This window comes from Pholis gunnellus (assembly GCF_910591455.1).
Source record: "Pholis gunnellus genome assembly, chromosome: 19".
NCBI classification, from domain to species: Eukaryota; Metazoa; Chordata; class Actinopteri; order Perciformes; family Pholidae; genus Pholis; species Pholis gunnellus.
The window spans coordinates 2,257,086-2,284,456 of record NC_136546.1 but is presented as its reverse complement, the minus strand read 5'-3'; the positions used below and the strand labels follow the sequence as shown (position 1 = coordinate 2,284,456).

Sequence of the window (27,371 nt, the reverse complement as noted above, 5' to 3'; positions counted from 1 at the left end):
GCTGCTCTCCTCAGCCGTGCACACACAGACAGATTGGCTCCACAAACACTGTTGCCACCACGCCCCCCCCCCCCCCCCCCCCCCCCTTACGGAGCTAAAGAGGTCCAATAAAGCATCTCAGCAGAGAGGATTGGTAGAAATGCTCCACAACTCGAACCATCTTTAGCTTATTATGATAATTACGGGTTGGTTAATGAACATAATCGAGGCCATAAAGTGGCAGCATCAGCACTGTGCAGATACCAAAGAGGCAGCTAGGTGCAAACAGCTGCAGTGGAGAAGTTAGGGGGACATTAAACACCAAAACAGCTGCAGTTTTTCTAAAACAGTCACAGAGGGACAACTACTTTAAGATTATTACTCTTTCCAAAAGAGTTCCATTTGAAAGTGAGATACTCACCATTGACAGCTAAAGGCTAAAACACATTTCATAGGCCTGGGCTAAGGATGGGCAGGGAATCAGTTTTCTCAAAAAGAGTCCACATTTTGCAGCCTATTATTGCAGTGCAAAAACTCAGGACGGATTTAAGGGTTTCAGAGCGCCTCTAAATATGAAACAACAAACAAACAAAACTAGGACAAGCAGCTGATCAGACGAAGACAGGAAAGAAAAGTTGCATGTTCAACAAACTAACCCTATTACTCAAGAAGATCTAACAGTAGAGGACTCATTTCCAGCTCTATTCCTGTGCCTCATACTGCAGCCCATTTATTTTAAAGCTTATTTTTAGACAGAGCTTTGGTTTCACAGTTCTCTAGAAATCTCTGTTTTCAGCCTCGATAAATAGCTCTGTAACAGCCTCCGTATATTAAGGTTCAGAACATTTGTAAAGCAGTAAAGTCTGAGCTGAAAAGTGCCTAAAATCATTAATTTTGTATGTGTGTGTGTGTGTGTGTGTGTCCTGTTTGCAGGCAAAATGGGGAAACAGAACAGCAAGCTGACCCCTGAAGTGATGGAGGACCTGGTGAAGAACACAGAGTTTAACGAACATGAGCTGAAGCAGTGGTACAAGGGTTTCCTGAAGGACTGTCCCACCGGCCGCCTCAACCTGGAGGAGTTCCAGCAGCTGTATGTCAAGGTGAGACCCACTCCCACTCCATGGATAACACACACACACTGTGTGTTTCAGCGCTCATTTGTTCGTGCTCGCCACACACAGACACACACACACACACATGGAGCAAATACCTCTGAGTCGATCTGACTAGAGTTCAATAAAGCAGTGGATGTTTAGCCACTAACAATGAGGTTGGATAGAGTACGTTTTGTTAGAGTTCAACCGAGGAGAACAGGCGAAAGTGTTACACAGACCGCTGCCAAACTCATTATAGGCTACTAGTTGTTATCAAATGCTGATGGCGCTTGAATCGATGTCCTATGAAAAGCTCACATTAATGTATAGAGAGAGCGCAATGCGTCATACTCTTAAAACTACACCCACCAGGATGGGAAAATCTGTGCCGCAATATGCAACCAAGTGCTAAACCGCTAACAATTTGCCTGTAGTAGCTGAAAACCACTTTACCACAGCTGTATCAGTCCTTTTTGATGAAAGCAAAAGAAGGTTTATGAGCGCCGTAAGATGTGACCCAATAGCAGAACAATGAGCTAAAAGATGCGTAAACACTGCGGAGCTGAGGAGAACTGCAGTTACATTATAATTGTTACCAACAAAACATTGATAAATGTAGCTTTAAATTCAGGTTTGTATGTCATTTATAATGTTTATGGTAGGATTTGAGTGTTGGTGTAGCTTAACTGAATTTAAGTAGTATTTGTATCCGGGGTAATAGTCATAATGGTAGTAACACTATTAGCAATTGTAGAAGTATTAGCAGCAGATGCAACAGTAGCATTAGTAATAGTATCGCAGCATCAGTGTTAATTATTAGCTTTGTGTTCATTTTAAAAGGACAACAAAATGCATTCTATGTGGGTTTTCCCACAATTTATATTAACAGGGTTGGTTGGGGTCACATGAATACATTCTGAATCACCACAAAAACCACTGAGGGAAATCACATTCCCATTATAAACCCTGCAAGATTTTAGCAGGCATCCTGCCATGTTCCCATTCGCCGCTCCCGTATCTGGGCAGAAAACCAACAGAGTGATGATTATCTTCTCCTGCTAATATGTAGCCTACTGTATCTCATTACTTCTGACAGAGCAGAGGGAATCTATTCCATAATGTATTCATTTAGTCTTAGAAATCAGACAGGAACACTTTCATAGAAACAACCAGAAAGGCTCAATAATATATAGTCACTGCTACGATGAGTGCTGCTACTACCATAGCTAACACGACTCTCTGCTGCTAATAATAACAACATACACAAAGAGGCAAATGTTGTACCTCAGCTGTGAACATTTATTTATTTATTTTGAATAGAAAAATAGATGTACACATGTGGCAGGACCTATATATACGCAACATGTGCCTATACAGGAAGCCCTGACTGACTTATTAAACCTGACCCGGTTGGGATTTGGTAAAAGGGGCCTGACATTGGAGGCAGACACCTTTAAATGAACAAACAGTAACTTGAAACAACGAATACAAAGGACTCACAGTACAATAAGTGTATTATATTATCATACAGTGTGATTATTAAACCTGCAAAACAGAGTTAAGCCCATGTCCTGTCTATTTAACAGTACTTACTGTATGTCCCTATCTTGTCAGGCCTATCTCAGCATCTTGTGTCCTCTTTGTACTGTATGTTTCAATCTTCTAAGAGTCCTCATGGAAGAAAGTGCTGTGAGTAGGGCAAGAATAGGCATTCATCTTTTATCACAGTGCCAGGAAATGCCTCATAACCAGAGGGGGCTGCCGTTACATAAGACACGCCTGGGTACTGAGGTCATGGGGGCACTTCCTCTAAATGCCATCAGAGCTCATGCGTCAGCTGAGACCACAAGAGGATGTAACAAAAAAAAGAATAATTAGGAAAACATCAGGAATAAGGGAAGGAATGCCTGCCATGATTAAAAAAAGAAAAGAATCAGAACAAAGCACACCTGTGGACACTGGGAATGACGTTTTCCATTTGAGCCAACCGAAATCGAAAAGCATCAAAATCCTTTTAAATTGAACAACAAGAATCCCCTGGACTCCTGGGAAATAATATAACAATAGAGGGATGCAAACACAAATGAAATGGGATGGAATATCCCTTAAAGGTCTCTTCACAGCACAATACGACGGCACATGTGCAACACACGCAGGACAAATCTGCAGCCGCACAAAAGGGGGCAACACAGCTCGGATCTGAAGGGGTCTTTAGGCTTCTGGGTAAATCCTATTATTGATGCAACCTATTGTGTTTCTAGGCAACAGAGTATCGGTGATAGGGCTTAATTTAAATCCAGAGAGCTGATAAGTGGGAAAAAACGGTCTGCTGCGACCTCACATTACAGTAACGGGACAGATTGTTCCTGTGAAGAGTGACTCTGTGCGTGTGTGTGTGGTGGGGGGCTCATATGTTCAGTGGGAGGGAGAGTGAGACAGAACAGGGTGTTTCGCTTCGGTTGAAAGCGAGAAACACGGAGGGATCAGAGACGGGAAAAGTCAGCAAGTGAATGAGCGTGTCTACATTATTTATTAGTCATTAGCTCAGATGGAGTCACGAGAAATGTTCGAGAAGAGTTGCGCTTGAATGTACGTGTGAGAGAGAGAGAGAGAGAGAGAGAGAGAGAGAGAGAGAGAGAGAGAGGGAGTGTGCATGCATGCGTGAGACAGGCAGGGTTCGACTTACACCTGTGCACCGAGGTGTTTTTTAAACATGCAGTGAGATCTCCCTACATTTACACAGATCTGCACTGCCAGGGTAAACGCCTGGCAGGGGGGGGGGGCACCTCCACTCAGCAACCTGCCTGAACTAAATGTACTGTTTCATTTGGACTTACACACACACACTGTTCTCTCGCTTCTTCTTCTTCTTCTTCCTTTTTTCTCTGTCTCTCACTCCTTTAATTTACACTGCCTCCCTTTGTGGAGGTAACCATCTCCCAGGCTGTGAAGATGGAGGGAGAGGAAGAGAGAAGGTGATCAGGACTGGGGGGTCATGATCACTTGGTATATCATTATAAGAGAAAGTGATGAATCTCAGTTCTTTCAAAACAGTCAGATAGTTGAGTTCAACAATGACTTTTAATCAGTCGCTCTATTCAAAATGATGGCTGAAATTAAGAATGTGAAATTAGAAGTAGATGAAATGGTTTCCAGATGTTAATAACACAATTTAAATGTCCATTAGTAATATCAATTCAAATTGAATCGCTTATTTAAATGCATGTTTTATATTAAAGTAATCAGAAATCTCTCGCCGTGGTAAAGAGGCTGAATAGATGATTTATTGGGAAAGAACCCATCTCTTGAGTTATACCCATGTGCTGTAATGTGTACAGGCACGGTCAAACTGCTAAATCATCCCCACATCTTCATAAGAGTCGTGTTAGAGGCTTGGGGACATAAGAACTAGTCAGTCACAACAGCTCTCTGTGAGCTCTTAGACTCACTGTGTTTAGGACTCGTTAATATATCCATAATACATCGATATAGTGATATGAGTCTAGATATTGTCTTAAATTTTGGATATTGTAATGTTGTCTCTTCCTGGTTTTAAAGGCTGCATTACAGTATTTAGTTGCTCTATTATTTGTCTTTACCCTCACAGTCATTATATCCACATTACTGATGATTATTTATAAAAAATCACATGTACATTTTTTGTTGAAGCCCCAATAGTCGAGGTATTGAGGTATTTGGTAGAAAACAGTGCAATATTTGATTTTCTCCATATTGCCCATCCTTAACTGTGTTCCTTTTGCTTTTCAAAAAGGCGTAAAATTCATTGTAGAAGCAGGTTAAGAACAAGAAAAGAAATGCTGTTCAAAATCAATTTACGCTCTGAATATACTCACCTGCGAGGCCAATGTGATGACGCCTTGCCTGTCACTGCTCATGAACCCTGGTCAAACTAAGCCAGATCATTAAAGTGACCTCCTGCAGGTGTTTCTTCCCCACTGGATTCTCACTTTCAGTGGCTTCGCTGATGCCAGAGAGTGATGCACAAACGGAAGAGAGTCTTCCATTCCGTGAAAAGTCACACTGAGCGGCTCACACGCCACAGGGTGGGAAACGTCTCCTCCCTGACACGCCAGCCGCTCTGGGAGCCGTTCGTAACAGGATTACCACTCTCCCCGAGATGCTGAGGTGATAGATTTTGTCACTAGATTTGTATTTTTTTCCTTGCAAGTAACTGTGAACACACACACATGCATTTAACAGTGATTCATACACATCCACAACATATTGTTCATTCTTTTGTTATAACACAGGATATTATACATGAAATGAGCACCAATATGGTTGGTCTCCTGCCAGTGGGTGTTCTGTTGTTGTTAATGTGATGAGGTAGCATTACAGCGTCAGTATAATGGACTTCATTAGGGTTACTGCTACACACAGCAACTCTCTGTTGTTGTTTCCACGGAGAAAAACAGGAAAAGAGACAGAAAGAAGAAGCAGTTCCACACTACAACTTTGTATTTTGAACTTGCAGGTGCTGTCATGGTTTCTCTGTAGCTCTGGAAAGGCATTGAGAATGTGCTTTATTACACTTTGGAATTCAGTTGTCAGTTAGTATCATGATGTGTAATAACGCTGGAAAGAAATAGGACATTTTGAAATGAAACTCCTGGTGTGTTGCTTTAGATGAGAAGTGATATGAAGGGGAGAGAAGACGGCCTTGCTGTAGATTGGAAGCATTGTTGTGACACTGGCCCACACACACACACACACACACACACACACAGATGCTGGCCTGAATATGGATGTGCGGATGGATTCCGCTCTGTTGCGTCTCGCTTGCATAGCCTCAAGGCTTGGTGTGTATGTGTGTGTGTGTGTGTGTGTGTGTGTGTGTGTGTGTGTGTGTGTGTGCGCAACACTTACCATCCAGTAGCACTGACTGCTATCTCCTCCCCAGAGGGACAGACAGATGATAGGCAGGTAAATGGAGCGACAGACGGACACTGACATCATCGGGCCAATCGCCTGTTTCCGTGAGGAAACATATGTCGCCTGATCACGGGAGACAAAAGACTGACGGAGAAGACAGAGATGCAGCATTAGATCGACGTGGTTTTAATTTATTTTAAAATCCTTTTTGTGATAATACAGATAGTGTAGTGCAACCGAACACTGAATAAGACATTTTTAGGCAACCAAAATGTTACAATTAACTTTTAGGAAGTCAAAAAACACTGTTAAAGGGTTAAGTTGTAAAACAAAAAAACCGACAACTCCCAGACCGGTCAATGCCTTAGCAGCGATCTGTCAATCACTGTGTAGCCCCGCCCTAAAGCATCCCCTGCTTTATGGTCTGTTTGACTCAAAAATGGACCATCATTTACTAAATGAACATCATGCTGTACTGAAGACGTGAAACTAGAGATTGAGACCATAAACTCATGTTTATAATGTTTACTGAGGTAATAAATTAAGAGAAGTAGAGTCGCCCCCTGATGGACATTAGAGAGAATGCAGCTTTAAGGCACTTCCACAATGGCTTATATTTTTAGACCCGGAGGTCACCACCTGATTGTGTGGATCAGTCCGAGCTACTCTGTTTGTTTCCATTAGAACCCGGGCTGTTCATGAACACTGGATTTGTACACAGCGGACAGCTGGCAGACGGTGAGGAGATATTCGCTCAATTTGACAAAAAGACTCCTTTAACTAGCTTTGTAGATTTTGAAATACAGTGTGCTTGGAATTACTAATTTGTAAAACAACATTTTATGAAACAGCACTTGGTTCCAAATACTAAGGCTACTTAGGCAGGGAAAAGGCAGAAACAGGTCTTTATTTCCAGATTCAGATCACGAAATGATGGCAGGCATCTCCATCCTAGAGGTACATAGGCGGGTCCATTACTTACTTAATGTTGTTTTAATCTAAGTGTGTAGGCCTCTCTACAGCCCACAGGAATCACATGTCCCTCAACTTATTTACACATGTACCTGTGCTAAATAAAGATATGTACATGTATACATAGCGATAAAAGGAGTGATAGAAAATATAAACACAACCTTATGATTCAAATTATACATAGAACTGAACTAGAGCATGTAAACATAAACAATGTAGCAAATACAACTATGGCCTGAAATGGCTCTTATGATAGATACAATACAATTATACTGAATGTCAGTGAACAATATTACAGTGTGAGTAAGGGCATCGGTTAGATATTTGTGCTTCCTTAATTCCAACAACTTGATTAAAAGCTTAAACTGATCAGAAACATAAAGTGGTGTCCCATCACACTGGACAGTGGTAATAATGTGGAGAATCACCAGAGGCCCCACAATACGATATTATCACAATACTTAAGTTACAGTAAAGTATTACTGCCATTTTAAACATTTTGCGATAGTGTTGCGTTAACATATATTGCGATGTAATGCAATTCATAACTATATATGATGCAGTTTGTCTATTGTTTACTCGGCTTATCTCAGACCGACCAACACGCAATCTTTGTTTTGACCAACTTCCTGCCAATCCCGCTGACTTTACTCATGACTGCCACAGAAAACAACAGCGCACCATCTAGTGGACTGAATAAGCAATTGTTTCAGCAATTTATATTTGAAATATTAAAAGTAATATATTTTTTATATCAAATAACAATCGATACCTGGTGTCAGTGAATCAATACTAAATCGCCAAAATATCAGGATACTCTGCTGTATGGATTCTCCCCGTCTGCTGCAGTGTATATGGCAGTCTTTCTCTTTCCGACCTCCTCTCCCACCTCTCGCTTCTTCCCTCCCATCTCTCTCTCTCTTTACCTCTCCCGCATCCCTTCCTCTCTGCCCAAGTGGGCTTGTGGTTGCCATAAACTAAGAATAGCTTTTGTCATCTCAGAAGCTCTCCATGGCTGTCACAACACAGGCACAGGAACACAGAGCGGAGCGCTTCACACAGTTCTCCAGAAAGGCAAGAAATTCTGTTTGTGCAGTTTTAGAGACACAAAACACTTTGTGTTGACTTGAAAAGACTTCTTTTCATGAGCTGGGCTGTGCTCGAATACAGAAACATTCCCAACTTTTTGCTCCGAAGATTTGAGTCAAATGGTAATGATACACTCCGGACTAAATGACTCATTATGACAGTGACTAGTTTACAATGTTTAGAAAGCACAGAGGGAGGGGAATCTGACACTGAATAAGCAGACTGTAATTTTCACAAAGACAAACAGTGGTTTCTGAACAGAAAATTGGTGTTAATTGCTGAGAGTGTCTGTGTTAGTGTTTGCAGAGATGAGAGTTGCATCCGAAATGAGCCACAAAAAAACAGACACATAAATACACTGAGAGAGGCAGAAGGGAATAAAGAACGATGGATGCAGAGACAGACAGGGGGAAACTAATGGACGGATGGATTTATGGTAATTAATTGCTTTTGACCTATCAGCCGCTGTCTGGCCTCTTTGCAATGTCTCACTTCGGATTTTGAAGTTGCAATTGAATTATTCAGCAACTTCCAACGAGTCTCACTGCTGCTGCTGCAGTGTTGGAAGAGGAAAAGGGAAGTTAGGGAGTGCCTTTAGATGCACTAAGTAAGATAATGCTGCGTGTTCTAGGGGGAAATCACATCCTGATTGAGCTATGTGTAACCGTTAGCACATCCTGTGTGGGAATAAATCACTTATCATGGCTGAATGGTGAGGGCAACAGGCCACACAGCTATTAGTCTCACCGTGTAGGTTTAAATCCAGTGGGGTGGTGGGGAGAACGACCTTCAAGTGGTTAACAAGGGTTCAAGCCACCGGGTCAGCAAGCACCCACCCATGAGAGAGACGCTGAATCAGCATCGGCCTGACCTCTGACCCTCGTGTGGAGAGAGACAAGCAAGGAGATTCCTTATAGGAAGCAAGTTATATTTCTATTATGTGTGAAAAAAAAGATTATGACAAAAATAAATGATGATTAAAAAAATGATGCCAAGATGTTGTTGTGTACTCAAATATGCACTCAAGGTCAAGTCAGGTAGTCTTGCATTTGTCAAAGTAGTCTGTAAATAGAATGGGCCTTGGTAATGAATGGAGTGGCCGTCCTCACAGCCTGTAGTGCTTTGGAGTAGAACTTGATTAGGTTAGGAGCCTGGCTTCCCTTGCTTTCCCTCCTGTTCTTATCTTGCGTCTCACTTTTGCTCTCGTGGTTTGTCTCTCTATGTCTTGCCATCTGTAATCGTTCTCATTTGTTGCTGTCAGCTTTCGACTGGTCTGTTAACTCCTTGTCTCTGCGTCTTCCTCGATATCTAATATTCTGCTGTATCTTTGATCAAAAGTATGATCACATTGGTAGTTAAAGGATAATGTTTGACATTTTGGGAAATGGGCTTATTTACTTTCTTGCAAAGAGTCAGATGAGAATATAAATGCCATTCTCATGACTGTACATTAGTAATGAATCTACACTACAGCCAGGAGACAGTTAGCTTCATTTAGCATTGAGTCAAAACAGCGGGGAACAGTGAGTCTGGCTGTCTGTAGGCTAACCCACACCACCTGCTGGTTTGAGATTCAAAATGAACTATCTGCAAGATCTGCATTAGTGTGAATTAGTGTGAGTTGATTGCCTGCATTCATCACGTCATGTGTGTTTTACGATGCCTTGCAGCCCATTAGTGTCTAGACGGGGGGTTAGCCAATTGTTGTTTGTATTAATTCTATCTCGTGGAGATCCGCACTCCACTCAGTGCACCTTTTCACCTTTGACCGCTTTGTTGAGGTGTTCCTCAGGGTTCAGCATTGGGTCCACTCTTAGTTTGACTCGTTTCTCTCTTTTGGGTTTAAGCATCAGGCCCGTTGAGAGTCAGTGGTGCCAGACAGATTTTGTTTTGACATTTTGTTCTTTCCTGTTCGTTTGTCCTCGCTGACCCAGCTGTCCGACCTGCATAAGTTAACACAACTCAAGTGTCTGACAGATTGAAACTATTCTCAGAACTGAAGGATGGGAAAACAGGACAGATAGAAAGCAAAAGCATGAGGGCCATGAGAGCCAGAGGCTTGTTTTGCCCCAAAATGATCCTAGCAACATTACAGCCCTTGTTCAGATGGTGCCACAACTGCATCTAAGTGGTTTGATAGATAAACACATTAGTAAAGATGTGTAAATCCATTAGTGGTAGACAAACAGCAAAATCTGAGTTCCATTACCCATGGGTGCAGTGGGTCAGATAAATATGGCTGCCATATTCCCAAATGAAGTTCTACAGACAGCTTGTTTTTCCATATACAGTCAATCAAATCGTTTGATTATGAGGTCTAATCTGACCAAAAACAGAAAACAGAAGCAGTTGTTAATGTTATATACTCCATCAGCATTGGAATAATTGATGTTTTTATAATTCAGTGAAAATGAATATTTCAGAAGTAATATTTAAAGAAAACAACTTTAAACTGTACAGCTGTATTTGTGACTGTTGTAACAACTCAGATTGACTGACAGACACTCTGGGTATCACCGCCGCTATGAATAGTTTGGTGAGTATTCCCCATTTGTGTGTCATTTATTAATCCCGCCCCCCGGTGTGTAAAGGCCTTTAGTCAGATGGGAATAACGTTCAGGCAGCACAAGCACATGAATGTTTGCATGCAGATTCAGGCATTTGAGTTTTTTTCATACACATTGCACACGTGCAGGAAAGTCAGACATGAATGATGAACGTATGCTTGAGGAGGAGAAGCCAAGGAGGTTCGATGAGTCATGTAGAACAAAGGCACAATGCAAATAACGACCCATAATGTAGCCATCTGAAGAAAAAATGGAAAAGAGGTTGTGTGTCTTGTTCCATTGTGCGGTGTTCTCTGAGCGGGAGAAGCTCGCAGGGCCGGCCGTGAGCTTTTTTAAAAGGTGGCTTCAAACGGCACAAGCTGCTGTGGATTTATCTTGCCAAGCGCTTTAGAGACCAGTCATTCTGGACACACCACTGGCAAGTGAAGATAAAGCGAGCGAGTCCTCCCTTTTTCCTCTGTTATTCTGCCTCTCTTTGAGTTGCGTCACAAGGAGCAGAGGGTAGCCCTCAGATCTACCTGCCAAACCTGGAAGCCAGCAGTGAGTCACACTCTGCTTGGGTGCTTCTCTGCATCTGATTTCGATCAGGCAGAAACATGGCACTGGTGGAATGCACCAGACGTGACATTTTTATGCTGAGAGGTTAATAAATACCTGTTTTAATACCAGAATAGATAGTTACTGATCTGGGTTATTGATAGGAATATTGCTTTGTAAGTAGTCTGATGTATTTACCTCTCACTGCAGCCTTCCGTCTCTCATTCTTTCAATGCCAATAACTGTTCTCCTCACCGTCCCCTGAGGCAGGAAATACGTCTCCACACTCAACAGTGCCATCTGCCGTTGTGCTGTCATTCACACTCCTCATGCAGAGTTAGTGCTGCCAGATGGGTGTTTTGTAACCACAGATAAACCAGGGTCAGGGACAGGTCTGCTCCAAATTCCTCTTAAATCACAAGCTGACTGATTTTGTGCTCTCCGGGAATCAGTCGCACACAATCATTCATGATAGACAGCGGGGATCTGTGGTCAGCCATTCAAAGCTGGTTTATACATACTACACTTATTAAACGGGGGGTTATGTTTCAATCAAGAGGCCCCTCTTCTTGAAAGCCTATTGTCTCAGTGAATCAATGAATCAAAGACTCATCCCTCAAGACCAAAAGCAATCCTAGACAAAGATCACGCGTGTATTAACGCAGAGTGTAGACAGAGACAGATGCTCGCCATGTTCGTCTCATTGTAGCATCTTTGATTGTGTGATTATTCACGTCACATTGTTGAAACCATAATTACAAGCAACCGAGTGGGGAAAAACACGTTAACGTCAGCCTCCGACTTTTAATTGGCCCTTGGCTAAGCCCCGCTGCTCACTCCGTCCATGGAGCCCACACTGTCACTAACTGCACTCCCTGAATAAATATGATCTAATTTTGAGATTTTAGAGAGAAACAGGCAGAAGGGTCTATAATATGAGCATATGTATACATTCAGCATAGACGTGCTAATACTAGTTAATAATGTGATATTTGCTAATGCACAGGTTTTTATGTAGAAACGTACCATTTTACAAACGTATATCTCCTTCCAACCTCTCCGGGTAACGAGTATCACTGTTACACAACGTTTACCACGACGAGCTCCAAACCCACATCACCAGCCTGAACATGAAGAACATCTGAAACCTTTTTATGAGTCTATGGAGCAGAGCTGGATGGTTGGCTGATGACTGTGACTGGCATCGCTGCTAGTTAAAACTAAATCCAACACAAACACTGATACAACCGATTCTACTCACTTATTAGGATATACACTATTTGAGTCTGGTTTCACCTGGTATTGAACTGCTACAATTAGGTAGCTCATTTAGGCTATTTATCTGGTGTGGCTATAAGTTATAGCATTAGGGCTGAGCACATTGAAGTAATGCGTGAACGCTCATTGTGATTTCATGCTGCACAGAGCAGCAATGTTTTCCAGGGTTTTTCAATTGGATAGGCCCACTTAGCCATTAGCAGAAAGCAGTGACTTAGGTTACCAAAGTAATCTAATCAACAGTTGGTTACCTTGCTAAGAAGATGGATGTTTGCTGCTCTTCATCTAACAGTCCACAGTGCATTGCTGCTCCTGACTGCTCCATTGCTCCTTACTGAAAACATTTTAAATGATATTACTGATAAAGTGTCACGGTCAGCGCTAACCGTGATCACGTTTCATGTGGCTGGTTCAAAAGGGGTTTTGGGGGAGTTTTTCCTGTACCGATGCTAGCGTCCAAAGACAGAGGATGTAATATGTTGCGCAGATTTGAAGCAAACTTGTGATCTGTGATATGTGATACAAATAAGATGGAACTGAAGAGAAATAATCTTGTGTTTTTTCCAGTTTACTGTTTTTAATGTGGTGCAGCTGCAGTAGGAAATGTTGGCTTAGCATTAGCAGTAACTTAAGCTCTGATGCGGATGTAGGCTGTTATAACAGTAACGCTGGATCCATGCAGCATTCCGTATGAATCCCATGTATATGTGAAGGCAACTTGACTCCAGTGTGGGGAGGCAGAATGAGGTGGTTAGATGATGAACGGCTGCTGCAGAAGAAGTGCAAACCATAAATAGTATGAAACATCAGGTTTGGATCGTGAAGATTTTAACTTGAATAAGATTAGAGCCGAGTGAAGCGCTAATTTTAGCGGTTGTTCTCAGGTCATATATTACTGCTGAATTGTTTACCTTTGGTGGCACAGATATCACAGCAGGCGTCCATCTGAAAAAGAGCGAGAGGATGATTAAAAATGCATTTCATAGAGCAGAGGGGATTGTTCGTGCGTGTGTTTTCTATCCGAGGAGACCCTGGAGGCTTGGACGCAGTAGCAGCTACAGCAGTGCGCTGGCTACGTTTCTGTTGCTGCCTGCCATGTCACAAAGAGTTTATGTAAGAGCACAGGCAGACTCCGTCTCTTTCTCTCTCACACACACACACACACACACAGTGTAAATACCCCGGCCATGTATTATGCATGTATTCCCTCTCAAGCATTCTGCTCAGTGAAGTAGCATGCGAGCGATGCTTTGATGAAGAAGTGTAAACAGCCATATGCAGAGACAGCCAGGGCTGTCATGCCGAGGTCCTGCTGGTGTGTTCCCTCCAAACAGGCTTGACTGCCTGTGACAATGTTAGCAATGGCGTGCATGAAGCATAAGGCGTTATTTACACAGCCCTCTGGTGCAGCGAAGGAATGACGGAAACCTTAAGAAACAAGTCGAAGCCAAAGCCTCTTTTTTTCCAAGTGTACCGCTAACGGTGAAAATACAGACCTCAGGTGCTTCGAAGGACAAATTACAGTCCCAGGCTGACCTCTAGAACCTGTGCTCGCATGCTGGGGAGATGAATAGCCAGTGGCAAACCTGCTGCACGTTATTGAAAACAGAAGAGGCGGTGCAGAGCGTCCTGTCGGACCCTTTAGCGAGGAGAGGTGACCTTGTGGGCTTCATGAGTGGGAATATTAATAGGCTTTAGTCCATAAATTCTTATTAGCTGTACAGCTCAGATCTGTGGTGCTCTATTTTATTCTATGTGCCACTTGAGTGTTCGTTGGCCACTGAGTGGTTACAGTGAGGGATTCATTTTTCTGCAGATAATGATAGCGTTTATCCATGGGGCAAAAATGATCCATATTGCTCGGGGAGGCAGGACCTGAGCACAAATGAGCTCTAAGGCTCCCAAAAGAGTGTGTGTGTGTGTGTGTGTGTGTGTGTGTGTGTGTGTGTGTGTGTGTGTGTGTGTGTGTGTGTGTGTGTGTGTGTGTGTGTGTGTGTGTGTGAGTGAGTGAGTGTCATGTTGTAGCACGCATCTCTGGACTGCGGAAGCAGCAGAAAGATATGGAGAGAATCAGAGTCAGACACTATCAGTGGAAAATAGAGGTACGCGCGACAGAGCACGGCATCGCCACGGCAGCGGCCCAGGGCAGGGCATTATGGGACAGCGAGTGCATGAATGATCCTCTTCTGGGAGACAGGGTGGGCAGGGGAGGTCTGTCTTGGCACGTCTGCAGCTGTCTAATGGCTTTGTCAGGTGTGATTAATTACAGCAGGGACACACAGAGAAGGTTCTGGGTCCTCATTAAGCTTTTGATCAAGGTAGAATCAATGGCTCAGAAAGTTATTATACAGTCCTTATTCTAATGGAACTCTGGGACCTGTATTTTAAAAACGGACCTTACTACAAATATCCCAGTACTGAAAAAGATCATTTCATTATGTAACGTTAGCTTTAATGAGTTATGAACAAAAAACTATGACCAGCTTGTTTCTTTCTCTTTTTGGAGGTGAGAATGTCAGTGTATTGTTGACCTTGAAGAAAAGTTCCACTTACTGGCTTTTCGGGACTAAATAAAACACTAAATGAATGAATCAACAGATGAAATGAGAGTGAAAGTAAATGTTAATGGTCCAGAGAGTACATAAATGTGCTTCATATTGCTTCATGGCAGCAGGGTCTCAGTGGATGGAGGGGGGGGGGGGTAAACTACAGCTATCAGGAAGCTGCAGAGCCAGAAAGATCCCAAAACATTTTACTGCAGGCTTCCTCAGATCAGTTACACTTATAAAGGCTTTATATTTACCATTATAAAACTATTTTTCTACTACTCACACAACTGTAATCCAGTTACATGCAGTCTGCAGCTCCCCATACTGCAACAGACTGTGCATGTAGCAAACAAATCTTCATGGCATTTAAATCCTGACCCTTGCGAGCTCATCACTGGAAGCTTTCAAGCAACAAGATGTCTGTCTAGCTTAACTGTTATCCGAAGAGCTGGCGGAGCGGGCAGGGCCGCTGAGCACGGATCTGCATCCAACATTGCTGTTACCTAACTCTGAAGTTATTTTCAAACCGAACACACACAAGTCATCAGTCCCTCTGTTACGGATGAGCCTGATTGCTGTTGAATCACTGTGTTGTGCTGTTTCGCAGTGAGCCTTATTATTCATCAGCTCTATGATCTTGCAGCCAGTCACTGCTCTGCTAGCGTGAAAGCCATTCGTCTAAGTGTGACTTTCTATTCCGCGCTACTTCTCTCACTTCTCTTTCCTCCCTGTTCCACTTTTTCTATCCTCTCTTCTTCTTTCTTCCCCTGCTTCTACCCCTCCTCTCTCTCTCTCTCTCTCTGGCTTTCCCTCTTTCGCTTTTTGGATCGGCACCAGAGCCAGCTTGCAGTCCGATTATGAAGGCTTTAATGTCCCATTTAATGGCAGCGTGTTTTGGGTCATGTGTGTGTGTGTGTGTGTGTGGAGGTTGGGGTGGGGTATCTGTTTTACAGAACAGGCTTCGCCATGCACTCATTGACCCACACAAACACTGACATTAGCCTTATTAAGCCAGCTGTGCCCGTCCGCCTCACTCTGCACCGGGTGGACAGACGCTGGCATTCAGCCTGTCCTCTGATGACCATATCAAACAGCCGTAACGGCAAACGGGAGCCAAATCAGGAAAGAAATGAGACTTAATGGAAATGTTAACAGCCTAATATCCGTAGCTGTCAAGTCCAGACTGGTTCTTTTTCTGTCATGATGGTAATTGTCACACCTAGTGAAGGTTTCGTCCTCGACAGTCTAGTTCTCTGACGTCCGACAACGACAGACGAGATGAACCGAAGAAAGATGGAGGATTTTCACCGTCTCATCACCCTGTCCCACTTTTCTTTCTTTCTTCTCTCCGTTTTTTTTACGTAACAAAGTGTTTCATAACTTGCCAGATTGAGGAGGAGCCGCAGTGTCTTTCTCTCCCCTCCTCCCTCCCCCGGTTTCTCCGGAGCAGAAGGCCAGATAGGGATGGAGCTCAGTCGCTGCCACACTCCCTCTAACACTCTCTGTCACACTCATTTTAGTCTCCTCCATCTCTTTTCTGTCTTGTTTTCTCTCCTCTTCTCCTTATTCGTTTCCTCTCTCTCTAAGTCCCCCCCCCCCACACATTCTCTTCTGTCTGTTAAGTCCTCTGCAGACTTGATCACTTTGCTACTGCAGCAGAATCCACATGGGTGGGACCTCATTGTAGACGGGCAGTTTTGCAACACGAACCGACTCTCACAGTCTAACCCTGTCGTATTCATCCTCCTCCTCTTTCTCTCTGTTTCTTCCTCTCCCTCCTCTCTCTTTTTGTCTCCCATCCACTGCAGTCTCTCCTCATCCTCCCATCAAGATTCATGGCCTCGACCTCCCCCGCATCGTGACACCAGACAGTTTATGCGTACTGGGGCGGTTGCTCTAACGAGAGGCTGAGGTTGCGTCCTCACCTCTCTCTTTGCCCGTATGACGACACTGTCTGCCGCGCACAAGGACTCGGTCTCGTACCGCCTGAAACAAACGTACATGTGCCTCCGATTGCAACTGCAGCAGAGGAGTTTAAAGCTGCCATAATCAAACTATTAATTATGGATAAAATGGATTATTGGAAAAGGGGTTGCTCTTAGTGATGAAACCACAATCAACTAACTCTGCAGTTTCCCTCAGCTTTACAGTTTTACACTTTAAAGTTTTCAGGAAATTTAATTCTGTTTTGGTTGTACCACCAGCAAATGTACTGTTTTGATTCGCTCTTGAAGCTCTGGGCAACATCGTTTCCAGATGCAACAGCTCCACTATGTTCACCAGCTAGTTGCTGGTTTAGCAGCTAAAGAGACAGCTATTTCCCTCAGAAGAGACCAAAACAGAACTAAAAGAAAGGGAATACTGGACCTGCTTTATATTCTCCAGGTGGCATGACTTCAAATAAATGCTAATGTTGCTTCAGAACTACTGGGTGTGAAATTAATAAGCAACTTTGTGGCTAAACATTTTTTTTTATATCACTGCCAGGAGGATTATTCAAACGGTTGCACAGTCGTTTGTGGGTGTGCACCTCTGTGTCTGTCCACAGCTAACCTCGCCTTCTGCTGCAGCAAACTGCATCATATTATGGGTGGTCAGTTATGGCTGCGTGTTCAAGGACCTCTCATTGTTGCGGTGACTCTCACTTTCTCAAAAAACCTTTTATTGCCTGTGTTATCCTGCCATTTACTGCCTGCTGACTCCTCACTCACTACTCTAGTTGCCGCTAGTGATAACACAGTGCATCGGCAACCAACAGCCGCTACTCTGCAGCCAAAGACAAAGAGGGGCGGGAACAGTTTCCTCACTTTTAGTGTTTTGGACTATGCGTTTGGCTAACAGCTAACGGATGTAGCAGTGCACAGACTGCTGAATAAATCGCCACCTCTCAGACCCTACTACACGGGCAGACAGCTGAGCGAGTTTGATTTTCTTCTGGCAAGATTGTATGACCTGTTTTACGCCTTACAGCCTGTTGGTGTCTAGAAGGAGGGGTTAGCCAGCCGATGGTTGTATTCATTCAATCACACAATACAGCTGTGGTCGTTGCACTCTACTGAGAGCACCTTTCTAGTTTAAATCATGTTTTACTCATTGTAAAAGCAGGATCTGATGACATTTGCTGGCAGATGAAATATTAAATGATGAAAGTACTTAATGTCCTCTGAGCTGATTCACCTTGACTTAATAAATTCATGCTCGCAGCGTTCGCTGAATATGAGCAAACAAAAGCTAAAGACGTAACACAAAGTTCAAGAGCACCTGATTCTCTTTTTTCAGCAATTCCTTTGCTTACGTAAGAGTTGTTGAATATATAGTTCCCATACATCAAACCATGAGTGGTTTTTGAGAGCTCAGCAACAAAACTGCATCAAGGTAAACTATAAGACATTCCCTCAAATGATAACACAGCATGGATATGTCTCCCAGTTTGTTCTATCTGCCTTAAAGGAAGCTGAGTGCAGCCTCGCTGAGCTTAGATTACCCATCAGCCCTTAGAGTTTTTTCCAGAGAGGTCAAGTGGAAGGTTATATCCAATGAATCACTCGGCTTCTGGTGGGCACCCACAGGGTGAGCAGGGGCTCAGTGCTCATCCACAGGGTCACTGCATTAGCCTCTAACCTTGTGTACATGTAGCGCAGGGATGCACTGACGACATTGGTTTGCACTCAGTGGCGGTTTAAGTTCTCAGATCACAGTTGATCCATAGAGTTTACTTAATGATACACAGGAGAGTTGTGGGGCCGCAGACTTTGGCATCAACACACAAAAGTGCAATCCATTTACAACAACCATTTACAACAACCGTTTACAACAACCGTTTACAACAACCGTTTACATGTGCAAAGGGCAAAGTTGTATCGTTATCTTCTTCACTGTAACTCTCTGACATTTGTCACATGGTTAACTTGGCTTGATTTAGCTGTCCTGATAAATCCTGCTATTGGTCCGGACAATCACATCAAAGGGAAAATGTATTTTTACAATTTAGTATATTTTGCAAAGTCTTGTGAACTTGACTTGAATGTTAATAAAATGTACCTAAGAGTCCTTAGCCCGAGCTAAAAGCTAACGTCAGCATGCTAACATGCTCAATACGCTAAAACTCTGAAGTTAAGCAGGTATAATATTTACCACGTTCGTCGCCGTAGTTTAGCATGTTGGCATGCTAACATTTGCTAATTAGCACCAAACACGTATGCAGCTGAGGCTGATGGGAATGTCACTAGTTTTGCAGATAAATAAACGTAAAAAGTGTTGGACAAATTTCAATTGTGACCTGTTGACAGCACTACACCAAAGTAAAGGGATTCAATTGGAATTGATAGTACCAGAGTGAGACCCACGGGGCCCTTTGAATCAGAAAGCTCATTAAGCCTCGAGAAGACTCCCATGTGCGTCGGAAAACATTTAATACACTTTGTAAGAGATATGAAGCTATAACACTTCAGATGCAGAGTGAAGTATTGTGGGATGAGGTAACTGGAGGACTCGTATTCACGGTATAAGTGTCAGGACGCACCCAGTGTGAGAATTGTTCCACCGGGTCTGGCTCCACCGGGTCTGGCTGCTGTGTCGGTGACTCTGACCTGCCAGTGAAGGGGCCTAAGAGAAAAGACAACTTCCCTTCAGGGACCAATACAATGTAAATGTTGTTAGAACTACAATTCCATCTGCATCTCTCAGGAAAGGCTGCAGGCTGTAGATTTAGAAGTTTCCCAAGGTAACTCTACATGATGAGGCAATTCAGCAAGACTTCTTTAAGCCACCTAGCAGTGTGACTATGCAACCATACACGTGAATACACAGACCAGCGACAATATTTGCAGAACTTAAAAGCACTAGATGAGAATAGGAAATCAAAGTTCATTTAATTACTGCAGGTAATGAATGGCCATCGATTTAAAATGCAAATTATTCTCTACCGTTATTTTTCCAAATAGCCCCATCTGTTTCTATTAATCTGCTCTTTAATTACAAACTACCTCATGATCTGGCAAAATTGGGCAGTGACCTCACTAGTTTTTACCAAAGTTATATGCATGTTTTGGAGGTGTTAAGGCCAATGTGGTGTATTTTGACACCGATCTCTTGCTGAATAATGATGTTCCTTTTGGGTGAAGTTAGTTTTCTTTCTTTTTTCCCGTCCCAGTTCTTCCCGTACGGCGACGCGTCCAAGTTCGCCCAGCACGCCTTCAGGACCTTCGACAAGAACAGCGACGGCACCATCGACTTCAGAGAGTTCATCTGCGCGTTGTCCATCACGTCGCGGGGCAGCTTCGAGCAGAAGCTCAACTGGGCCTTCAACATGTACGACCTGGACGGAGACGGCAAGATCACGCGGGTGGAGATGCTGGAGATCATCCAGGTATCACAGCAGAGAATGATCCCTTTAAGGGAGCTAGATGGATCGGAGGACTACCAATCCAAATGTTCTCAGATATATATTTTGAACTGGAACGATTAGGTAGCATGAGCTAACATTTATTTTTTTTGTACTTAGTTGAAGGTTCTACAGCAGAGGCCAGAGACACAAATATAATGTGAAACAAGCAACGAAAGGCAGAAGTGGATGTTTGGAGCTCATGGATAATGTTGTAGTTACACACGTTAGCGGCATGATTGTTTCTAATAAACAGTAGAAAAGGTTCATGTTCAAAATATGAGCAGTGAAGAGTCCAGTGGACTCATCTGTACTTAAATCAATAAATACTAATAGCTAATATCTCAGGCTGTGGTTACCGTGCGGCCCTGTTATTATGTGGACGGCACATCACAGCATCAAGAAGACGCTATAGATAGCAGGCTGACAGGTGATCCAGCTGTGCTCCAGCTGTGCTGCTGACATCAGGCGCTGACACGTTTCCCTTGATTCCTCGTGTCACCTCCCAGGAAAAGACACAAGTGATGGAAACGTGGCCACATTCAGAGGCTCCCGATGTAAATCATCTCCCCCCCTCCCCCCCATTTGCAGGCAATCTACAAGATGGTGGGCACGGTGATCATGATGAAGATGAACGAGGACGGCCTGACGCCCGAGCAGAGGGTGGACAAGATCTTCTCCAAGATGGACAAGAACAACGACGACCAGATCTCGCTGGACGAGTTCAAAGAGGCGGCCAAGAGCGACCCGTCCATCGTACTACTGCTGCAGTGCGACCTCCAGAAATAGGCCGGCGGGGGCGAGCAGAGCGCTCCGCCAGCCGCCACGGACTGCACAGAAAGAATTTCATGTTCCATTCAGTTTGCAGCTATTTCCACTGAAAAAAAAAAATATATATATGCTTGGACTACCTTTCAATGGATCTGCTTCTTGTGTTTGAAACACTCGTGTGCATGAGAATGTTATTTGCTATTAAAAAAAACGATCTACACACAACATACAGTGCAGTGTGCGGGTGTACGCCACAAACACTCACAGCGGACACACACACACACACACACACACACACACACACACACACACACACACACACACACACACACCTCGCACAGATAATATATATAGAAATATAAATATGAATATATATATATATATATATATATATATATATATATATTTAAATTATTTAAAAGATCAACTGCCAAAATGTGAAGTGTGCAAAGTATTTTCCATACAGTCTCATTCTACCGGAGCTTGCGCATCAGTGATGTGCTACGTTGAATTCGCCGCTACTCTATTTATTGTTCCGAGTTTGCTGACGCTAGCTGTGTGTGTTTCATAATACCGAGTAATATCAACTGAACCAAATTCCTACGATGATGTATCTGCCTCCAATGAGACTCTCTATCCGCCGCCTCCAACGCTATAGCTCCTAGAAGAGACGGATGAGCTTTCGTCCAACGTCTCCTTCCAGAACATGCTCGTGCTGTCAGTGAAACGATGTAAACGTAGTTCATTTGCATGCCTTTAGGTTCTGCCTTAAAAAAATCTCCTCGTTTTGCATCCTGTAACCGAAGACAGAAAGCCTTATCTGAAAGCAGCGCGCTGACACTCGGGAGAATCCGCGAGAAAAGATGTTTGCCGACCTGCAGTAGGTCCTTCTACAAGTGTCGTGTTGTATGGGATGTCCTTCCTGTGATCCGTCGAGGCGTCTTCTCTTGACTGCTTTAACTGTGGGAGCATGTTTCCTTGTACATTAGCTGTGGTATATGTTGCTAAGAACTAAAACCCTGACCCCCCCCCCCCCCCCCCCCCCCCGTGCATTTAAACACTATCTCATTACTAATTAGCAGATGTTGAATGTAGAAGAATCCGCCATTTTGAACCTGTATGAGATTGGAAGAAGAGATCTAAATTGACATATTTGTGAAGCAAAGTGAGACGAGGACTCCCTGGAGAACAAACGAAGCTCCGCTCAGCTGGAGTCCGACTAGAGAGAAGATCGAAGCGTTCGTCGTAGTTGGAGAGCATTGTTAGACTTAGTTACAACCTACGTGTCACCATCGCATCCACTTCTTTCCCGGCCAGCCTGCAGGTTGCATATCAACACCATTCATTCGGAGGAGGTTTTTTTCTGAGCGTTAAAGGAGAGGAGGAGCAGCATATCTCGTTTGTCTTTTTCAGTGGAAGTCAATGAGTGCTGAAGCAGCGACTGGTTTTTCATTAGTGACCCGTAGTGGACAGCCCGTACTGTAAAGCCATGCGTTTAGTAGTTTGGACAATTCGCCCCTTCAGAGACCCTCCCAAGTATTTCTCTCTAAACCAATCAATCAATCTTTTTGTACTTTTTTACTCCCTTCTCTCACACATTGTACACGTACTGGTGCATTCCGAATGTAGAGAAGTTCAGTGAAGCGCGGTGCCTCCTATAAAACGATTGTGGAAAGAAACCTGTGAGCCCACGTAAGCCCGTTTAGCTGGCCCTGTCCGAGGGCATCGCAGACCCTCTCCAACCTGCACCCACGCCACCAGTGTTCCAAGAGCGACGGGAGACGTGACACGTCACCATACATACAGTATCGCAATAAAGATCCAGCATACCGGTCCACCGTCATGTCTCAGCAGTCTTTGTGATCTGAACTTCTTCACATGAACATCTTTGGCCAGACAATGTTTCTAATCCCAACTCTGTTACTACTATTCCTGCTATCAAGATACCAAATGTAAGCAAAGGCAAACGTGTACAAGGATTCTTTTGTAGCATGTATTGTGTCCCTGACGACATGGCTGCACTACTCCCTGTGTTGTGATTTAATCTAATAAAAGGAACTCTATGGGCTCTGGTCTGGTCTGTTCACTCGTCACGTGTTCACCTGGGCCGCTGGTTTCCACGGTAACCCTGCATCTCCATCAGCTTAGCTCAGGAGCTCCACCCCCTCATGGTGCAAGTGGTTCATTTCCATTCATTTTAACATAGGTGTGACTTCACACTACAAAAAGACTTTTATACAAATAGTTTTATCATGCAATTAAATTTGACCTGTTTCGGTTGGTTTTATCAAGTTCTATCCATTATTTTCATCAATCCATTTCAACCGTTTATCCATTTTTAAACTCTACCGTTCTTCTCACGTGCTCACTGCTTTTCATATAATCTTTATAGAAACATAAGATTTGAATTCAATAATTTACTAAAGATCTATTAAAACAATTTGTATGATGTACTTTGTGGATGTTTATTTCCCTCCTAAACATACATTTAATTCAACTAAATTTATTTTATATAGCCCCAAATCACGAATGTGCCTCGATGGCGTTACAATCTGTACAGATACGGCATCCTCTGTAACAGGACCCTCACATTAACAAAAAATGTTCATCATAATTCCTCCTTTTTCAAAAGAGTGGAGCGACTCCACATTTCCCTGGCAGCTGCTGAAGCCCCCCTGTGGTGCTTGTGTGTGGGCTGGGAACCGCTGACCTTGACACACTTAAACAACATCTTGGCATCCGATAAATTCTCTCACTGAACTTTAAGAAGTGTACTTAAAATATTAACTTATTCAATAAAAAGCATCCTGTGTCATTCTGCTAGCATGTCTGCATGAGGATAGTGTCACCGAGGACGCCAGGTTAACAGCGCTGCCCACACAGTTACATTAACCACAGCTTGGTTTATACCTTCAGGACTACTAACAGAGGGCATGCAAAGATACTTCACCTGTTGAGACAAACAATCCTGTTTCCTGATTCCATCTTTGATTTCTCAGTGCTATATAATGAGCATCCTACCAATACTTACAGCGGGTGTAGAAAAGGCTGTGCTGATGCACGGCTTGTGTATTTCTAACATAATGTCCCTGTACATCCACCAGATGTCCCTGTTGAGAACGTTAGTGAAATAGTCGTATGCCTACATCAACAAGTGTTTATTCGTTTTCATATTTTTCCAAGGAAACATTTCAGGTGGATTTACAATGGCAGTAACACAAGTGGGAATCCAGTAAGTCTTTGCAGTGGAGATGACAGAGAGGCTGCAGTGTTTACCCACAACACCACTGATCTCACACAAGTACACAGCAGACTCCAAAATAAAACCAGAGGGATTGCATCACTACCAGAGCTTCAGGCTAACTGAGCGGGTGACCCTCTGACCGCTGTGCAAATGTATACAGTCTATTGATCTGAACGGGTTCACACAGAGGACAGCACTTCCACTACAGTACCTCTACGTGTGTAATAAGAGAGGAGGCTGCAGCTGTTAGAATAGGAGCATTTATTTCACAGAAACCATATACTTTACATAGTCAGTACTGGTCAATCAATTTCATGTCACACACTGCTTGGCCACAGTTAGCTATAAATTTAAAGATTGTAGGTGTGTGAGAAGAGTAACAAAAAGAGGATGAATGCTATGACCAGACACCATCTAAATCTGTTTGTTTGGCCTGTCAACCAACCAAAGTTTGGAATATCAAGCAGGCAGAGAGCGTTTTGAGAACACTAGTTGCCCTGATGTTAAGTCACACACTGACAGTCTAACCGGTGTTCACACGTATCCCATGATGGAAATACCCCACCAAAAAATACAAAAAATTAAATGCTCATTTCAACACAATCATTATAAAAAACAATGGTATCAGTAAAATGACTACCCGCATAAAGCAAGGAACATGGGCTTTGTACAGATAGAAAGAGAAAGTGGATGAGGTTTTTCCTGAACGCTACTTTGGAGGGTCTGTGTTGATGCCGTATTTCTCTTTTAGAAGCTTCAGCTGTTCCTCTTTCTTCTTTGTGTCCATCTTCTGGAAAGCCTGCAAAAATAATTGATAAATAAATAAAAGGGAAAACTTGATTACATCTGGAATAGTTGCATGAAGATATATGTTCAAACACCTATATATTTCTTTTTTTTAATTCCTAAATTATTTTTCTGTTTGACCTTTACAAAAGCATATCCCACTATTGCCCTTTGACCTGACGACGCCTACAGACAGTGTAACGCGCATACATACTCTGTTTGCGTTGTAGTAGAGGACCACCAGGTAACGGTTGCAGACATTGAACCCTGATAGATGGTCGCAGGCGTTCTTGGCATCAAAGATGTCTTCATAAACCACATAAGCTGTTCCTCTGGATTCAGGCGTGTTCCCTCTGAGAAGAAAGAGCAAAACACACAAGAAGTGACAACAAGACCAAAATAAGTCCCCACAAAAAAAAAATATATATATATATATATATATATATATAAATCAAACCAAAGCTGTATATAATCTGCTATATGGAGGAAGGATAATAATGTGAAAAAAATAAAAAATAATAATATATATATATATATATATATATATATATATATATATATATATATGGGAAATACCGACATTTCAAAATATCTGTCCATCATCTTTCAGGTGATGTTTTCCTGCTGTCCCAATAAAGATTGAATCAACATCTAAAAAAAATCAAAACTGTTCCGACTAACCTTCTTCCTAAATCACTAATGTGAGTAGCAGAGAGATCCAATAACATGCACCTCCAAGATATCAAGAAGTAGTTTTGCATCCAGAAAGACACTGAAAAAGCCCCAAAAATGGATGGGTGTTGCATGTGTCACTATGTAACATTACATGTTATAACAGCGCAATCAAAACTGACCGCACTCCAAGAAAATGCGTTGGCCTATTCTGTATGTCACCCTAGAATAGAATGTTGCTCCAATGATGATCAAACGTTCTGTTCTTCCTCTGGCCCATTTGGTGTGCTTAACCCTGCAGAGAGCTAAAGCCTACACACACACTTACGTTCTGATCTGGCGGATTGGTCCGTATTTGCCGAAGATATCATACATCTCCTCAGCTGTGATCTTGTAAGGAAGGTTCCTGACGTACAGGATTCTGTTCACCTCAGGAGGCAATCGTATCTGCAACACACAGTGAGGAAAGCACATGACTTAAACATCTTTTGCTATATGTTTAACTATAGGAAATTAAATGATGATGCAATATAAACATAAACGACAAAACATCACGACTACTGCACTTCGATGAAGGCTGCACCGTTAAAAGCTAATTGTCTCGTTACTATATGAAATGATCATAAAGGCTAGTTGAGTCCATTTTAATTCCATATCAATAATGATTTGGTTTTTCCACCCCCTAGATTAGATAAGCGGCAAGTTGTGTTGAAGCACCAATAACCAGATTCAGCTAGCTAGCACATTGTCAATTTTGAGGCACTAGTGCTATTAAGTGTATGTTAATGTTGTCACATTCACAAAACTAAATATCAAAAAGACAGCCCACATAAGTAGCATCCGACGTGTTAAAAGCACGAAAGCGGCGGCAAGTTTTATCACAGCTAATGTGATTGTTTTCAATTCGTTAGCATGCTAACGTTAGCCGCATGCTAAGACTGGGTGACGCTAGCTTCAAGCCTAACTAAGCTAATATAATTAGCTAGTTATATTCCTCAAAGAACAGCAGACTCGCTCAGACTTACATTGGCGCGTTTTGCTGCTTGCATAGCCATGGTGGTATATTGTTAGTGTATTAAGACCGTTGAAAACAAACACGCAGTATCCCAGCTCTCCGGTCTTCCCGTCGTCAAAATGGCAGCGGTGTCGTCAGGTGGTTACGCACTTCCGGTTTCTTCTTGTTCTTCTTCTCTAGTGGACTACAGACAAACGTTAAAGGTGCATACCGCCACTTACTGTACCGGAGTGTATAACATCATGGCTTCATGACAGTTTTGTAATTCAAAGACAAAAACAACAACAACAATAATAATAACTAGAAAATGTAGCTATCGCTCCCGTCATTTCTGTATTTCTGATTGACCGTCTTGAACTTGAGAGGAGCTATCGCTTCATAGATTCAAGAATTTGTCACAGAATACAAGTCTACGCTTAGCCACAGAAAAAAAGTACCATTTCAACCACCTCACCATTTCAGTACTTTTAAATATCAGCATTTGAAGCAAAACTTGGGTATTAGGTACTGATATTTTTTACACTTTTTTACACGCTACAGTG

At 42.9% G+C, this 27,371-nt stretch overlaps 2 protein-coding genes across 3 annotated transcripts; one reads left to right on the top strand and one right to left on the bottom strand.

The window, feature by feature from the left end:
• Nucleotides 1–917: 917 nt before the first annotated feature.
• On the top strand, nt 918–21,130 carry vsnl1a (visinin-like 1a; the record flags this gene model as incomplete). Of its 2 annotated transcripts, XM_079179759.1 has the most annotated exons (3): nt 918–1,079; nt 20,111–20,326; nt 20,933–21,130. In XM_079179759.1, 3 exons carry the CDS (start codon nt 918–920, stop codon nt 21,128–21,130), a joined length of 576 nt encoding a protein of 191 aa, XP_079035885.1. The 2 variants fall into 2 exon arrangements, with proteins under 2 accessions (XP_079035885.1, XP_079035886.1); XM_079179760.1 differs by lacking the exon at nt 20,111–20,326.
• Nucleotides 21,131–24,254: 3,124 nt separating this feature from the next.
• Nucleotides 24,255–26,979, bottom strand: sf3b6 (splicing factor 3b, subunit 6). The gene is made up of 4 exons (XM_079179970.1): nt 26,840–26,979; nt 26,143–26,261; nt 25,357–25,495; nt 24,255–25,155 (listed from the first exon to the last, which is right to left on the bottom strand). The coding sequence occupies exons 1-4, from the start codon at nt 26,867–26,869 to the stop codon at nt 25,066–25,068; spliced, it is 378 nt and encodes a 125-aa protein (XP_079036096.1). The 5' UTR covers nt 26,870–26,979; the 3' UTR covers nt 24,255–25,065.
• Between the last annotated feature and the right edge of the window lie 392 nt (nt 26,980–27,371).

Bases quoted from the DNA above. Each gene is read 5' to 3' on its own strand.
- sf3b6 (XM_079179970.1), bottom strand. From the start codon at position 26,869: ATGGCTATGCAAGCAGCAAAACGCGCCAAT. The intron at 25,496-26,142 runs GTAAGTGTGTGT...CTTTCTTCTCAG, and splicing joins CCAATCCGCCAGATCAGAAC to AGGGAACACGCCTGAATCCA. The intron at 25,156-25,356 runs GTATGTATGCGC...TTATTTTTGCAG, and splicing joins TCTACTACAACGCAAACAGA to GCTTTCCAGAAGATGGACAC.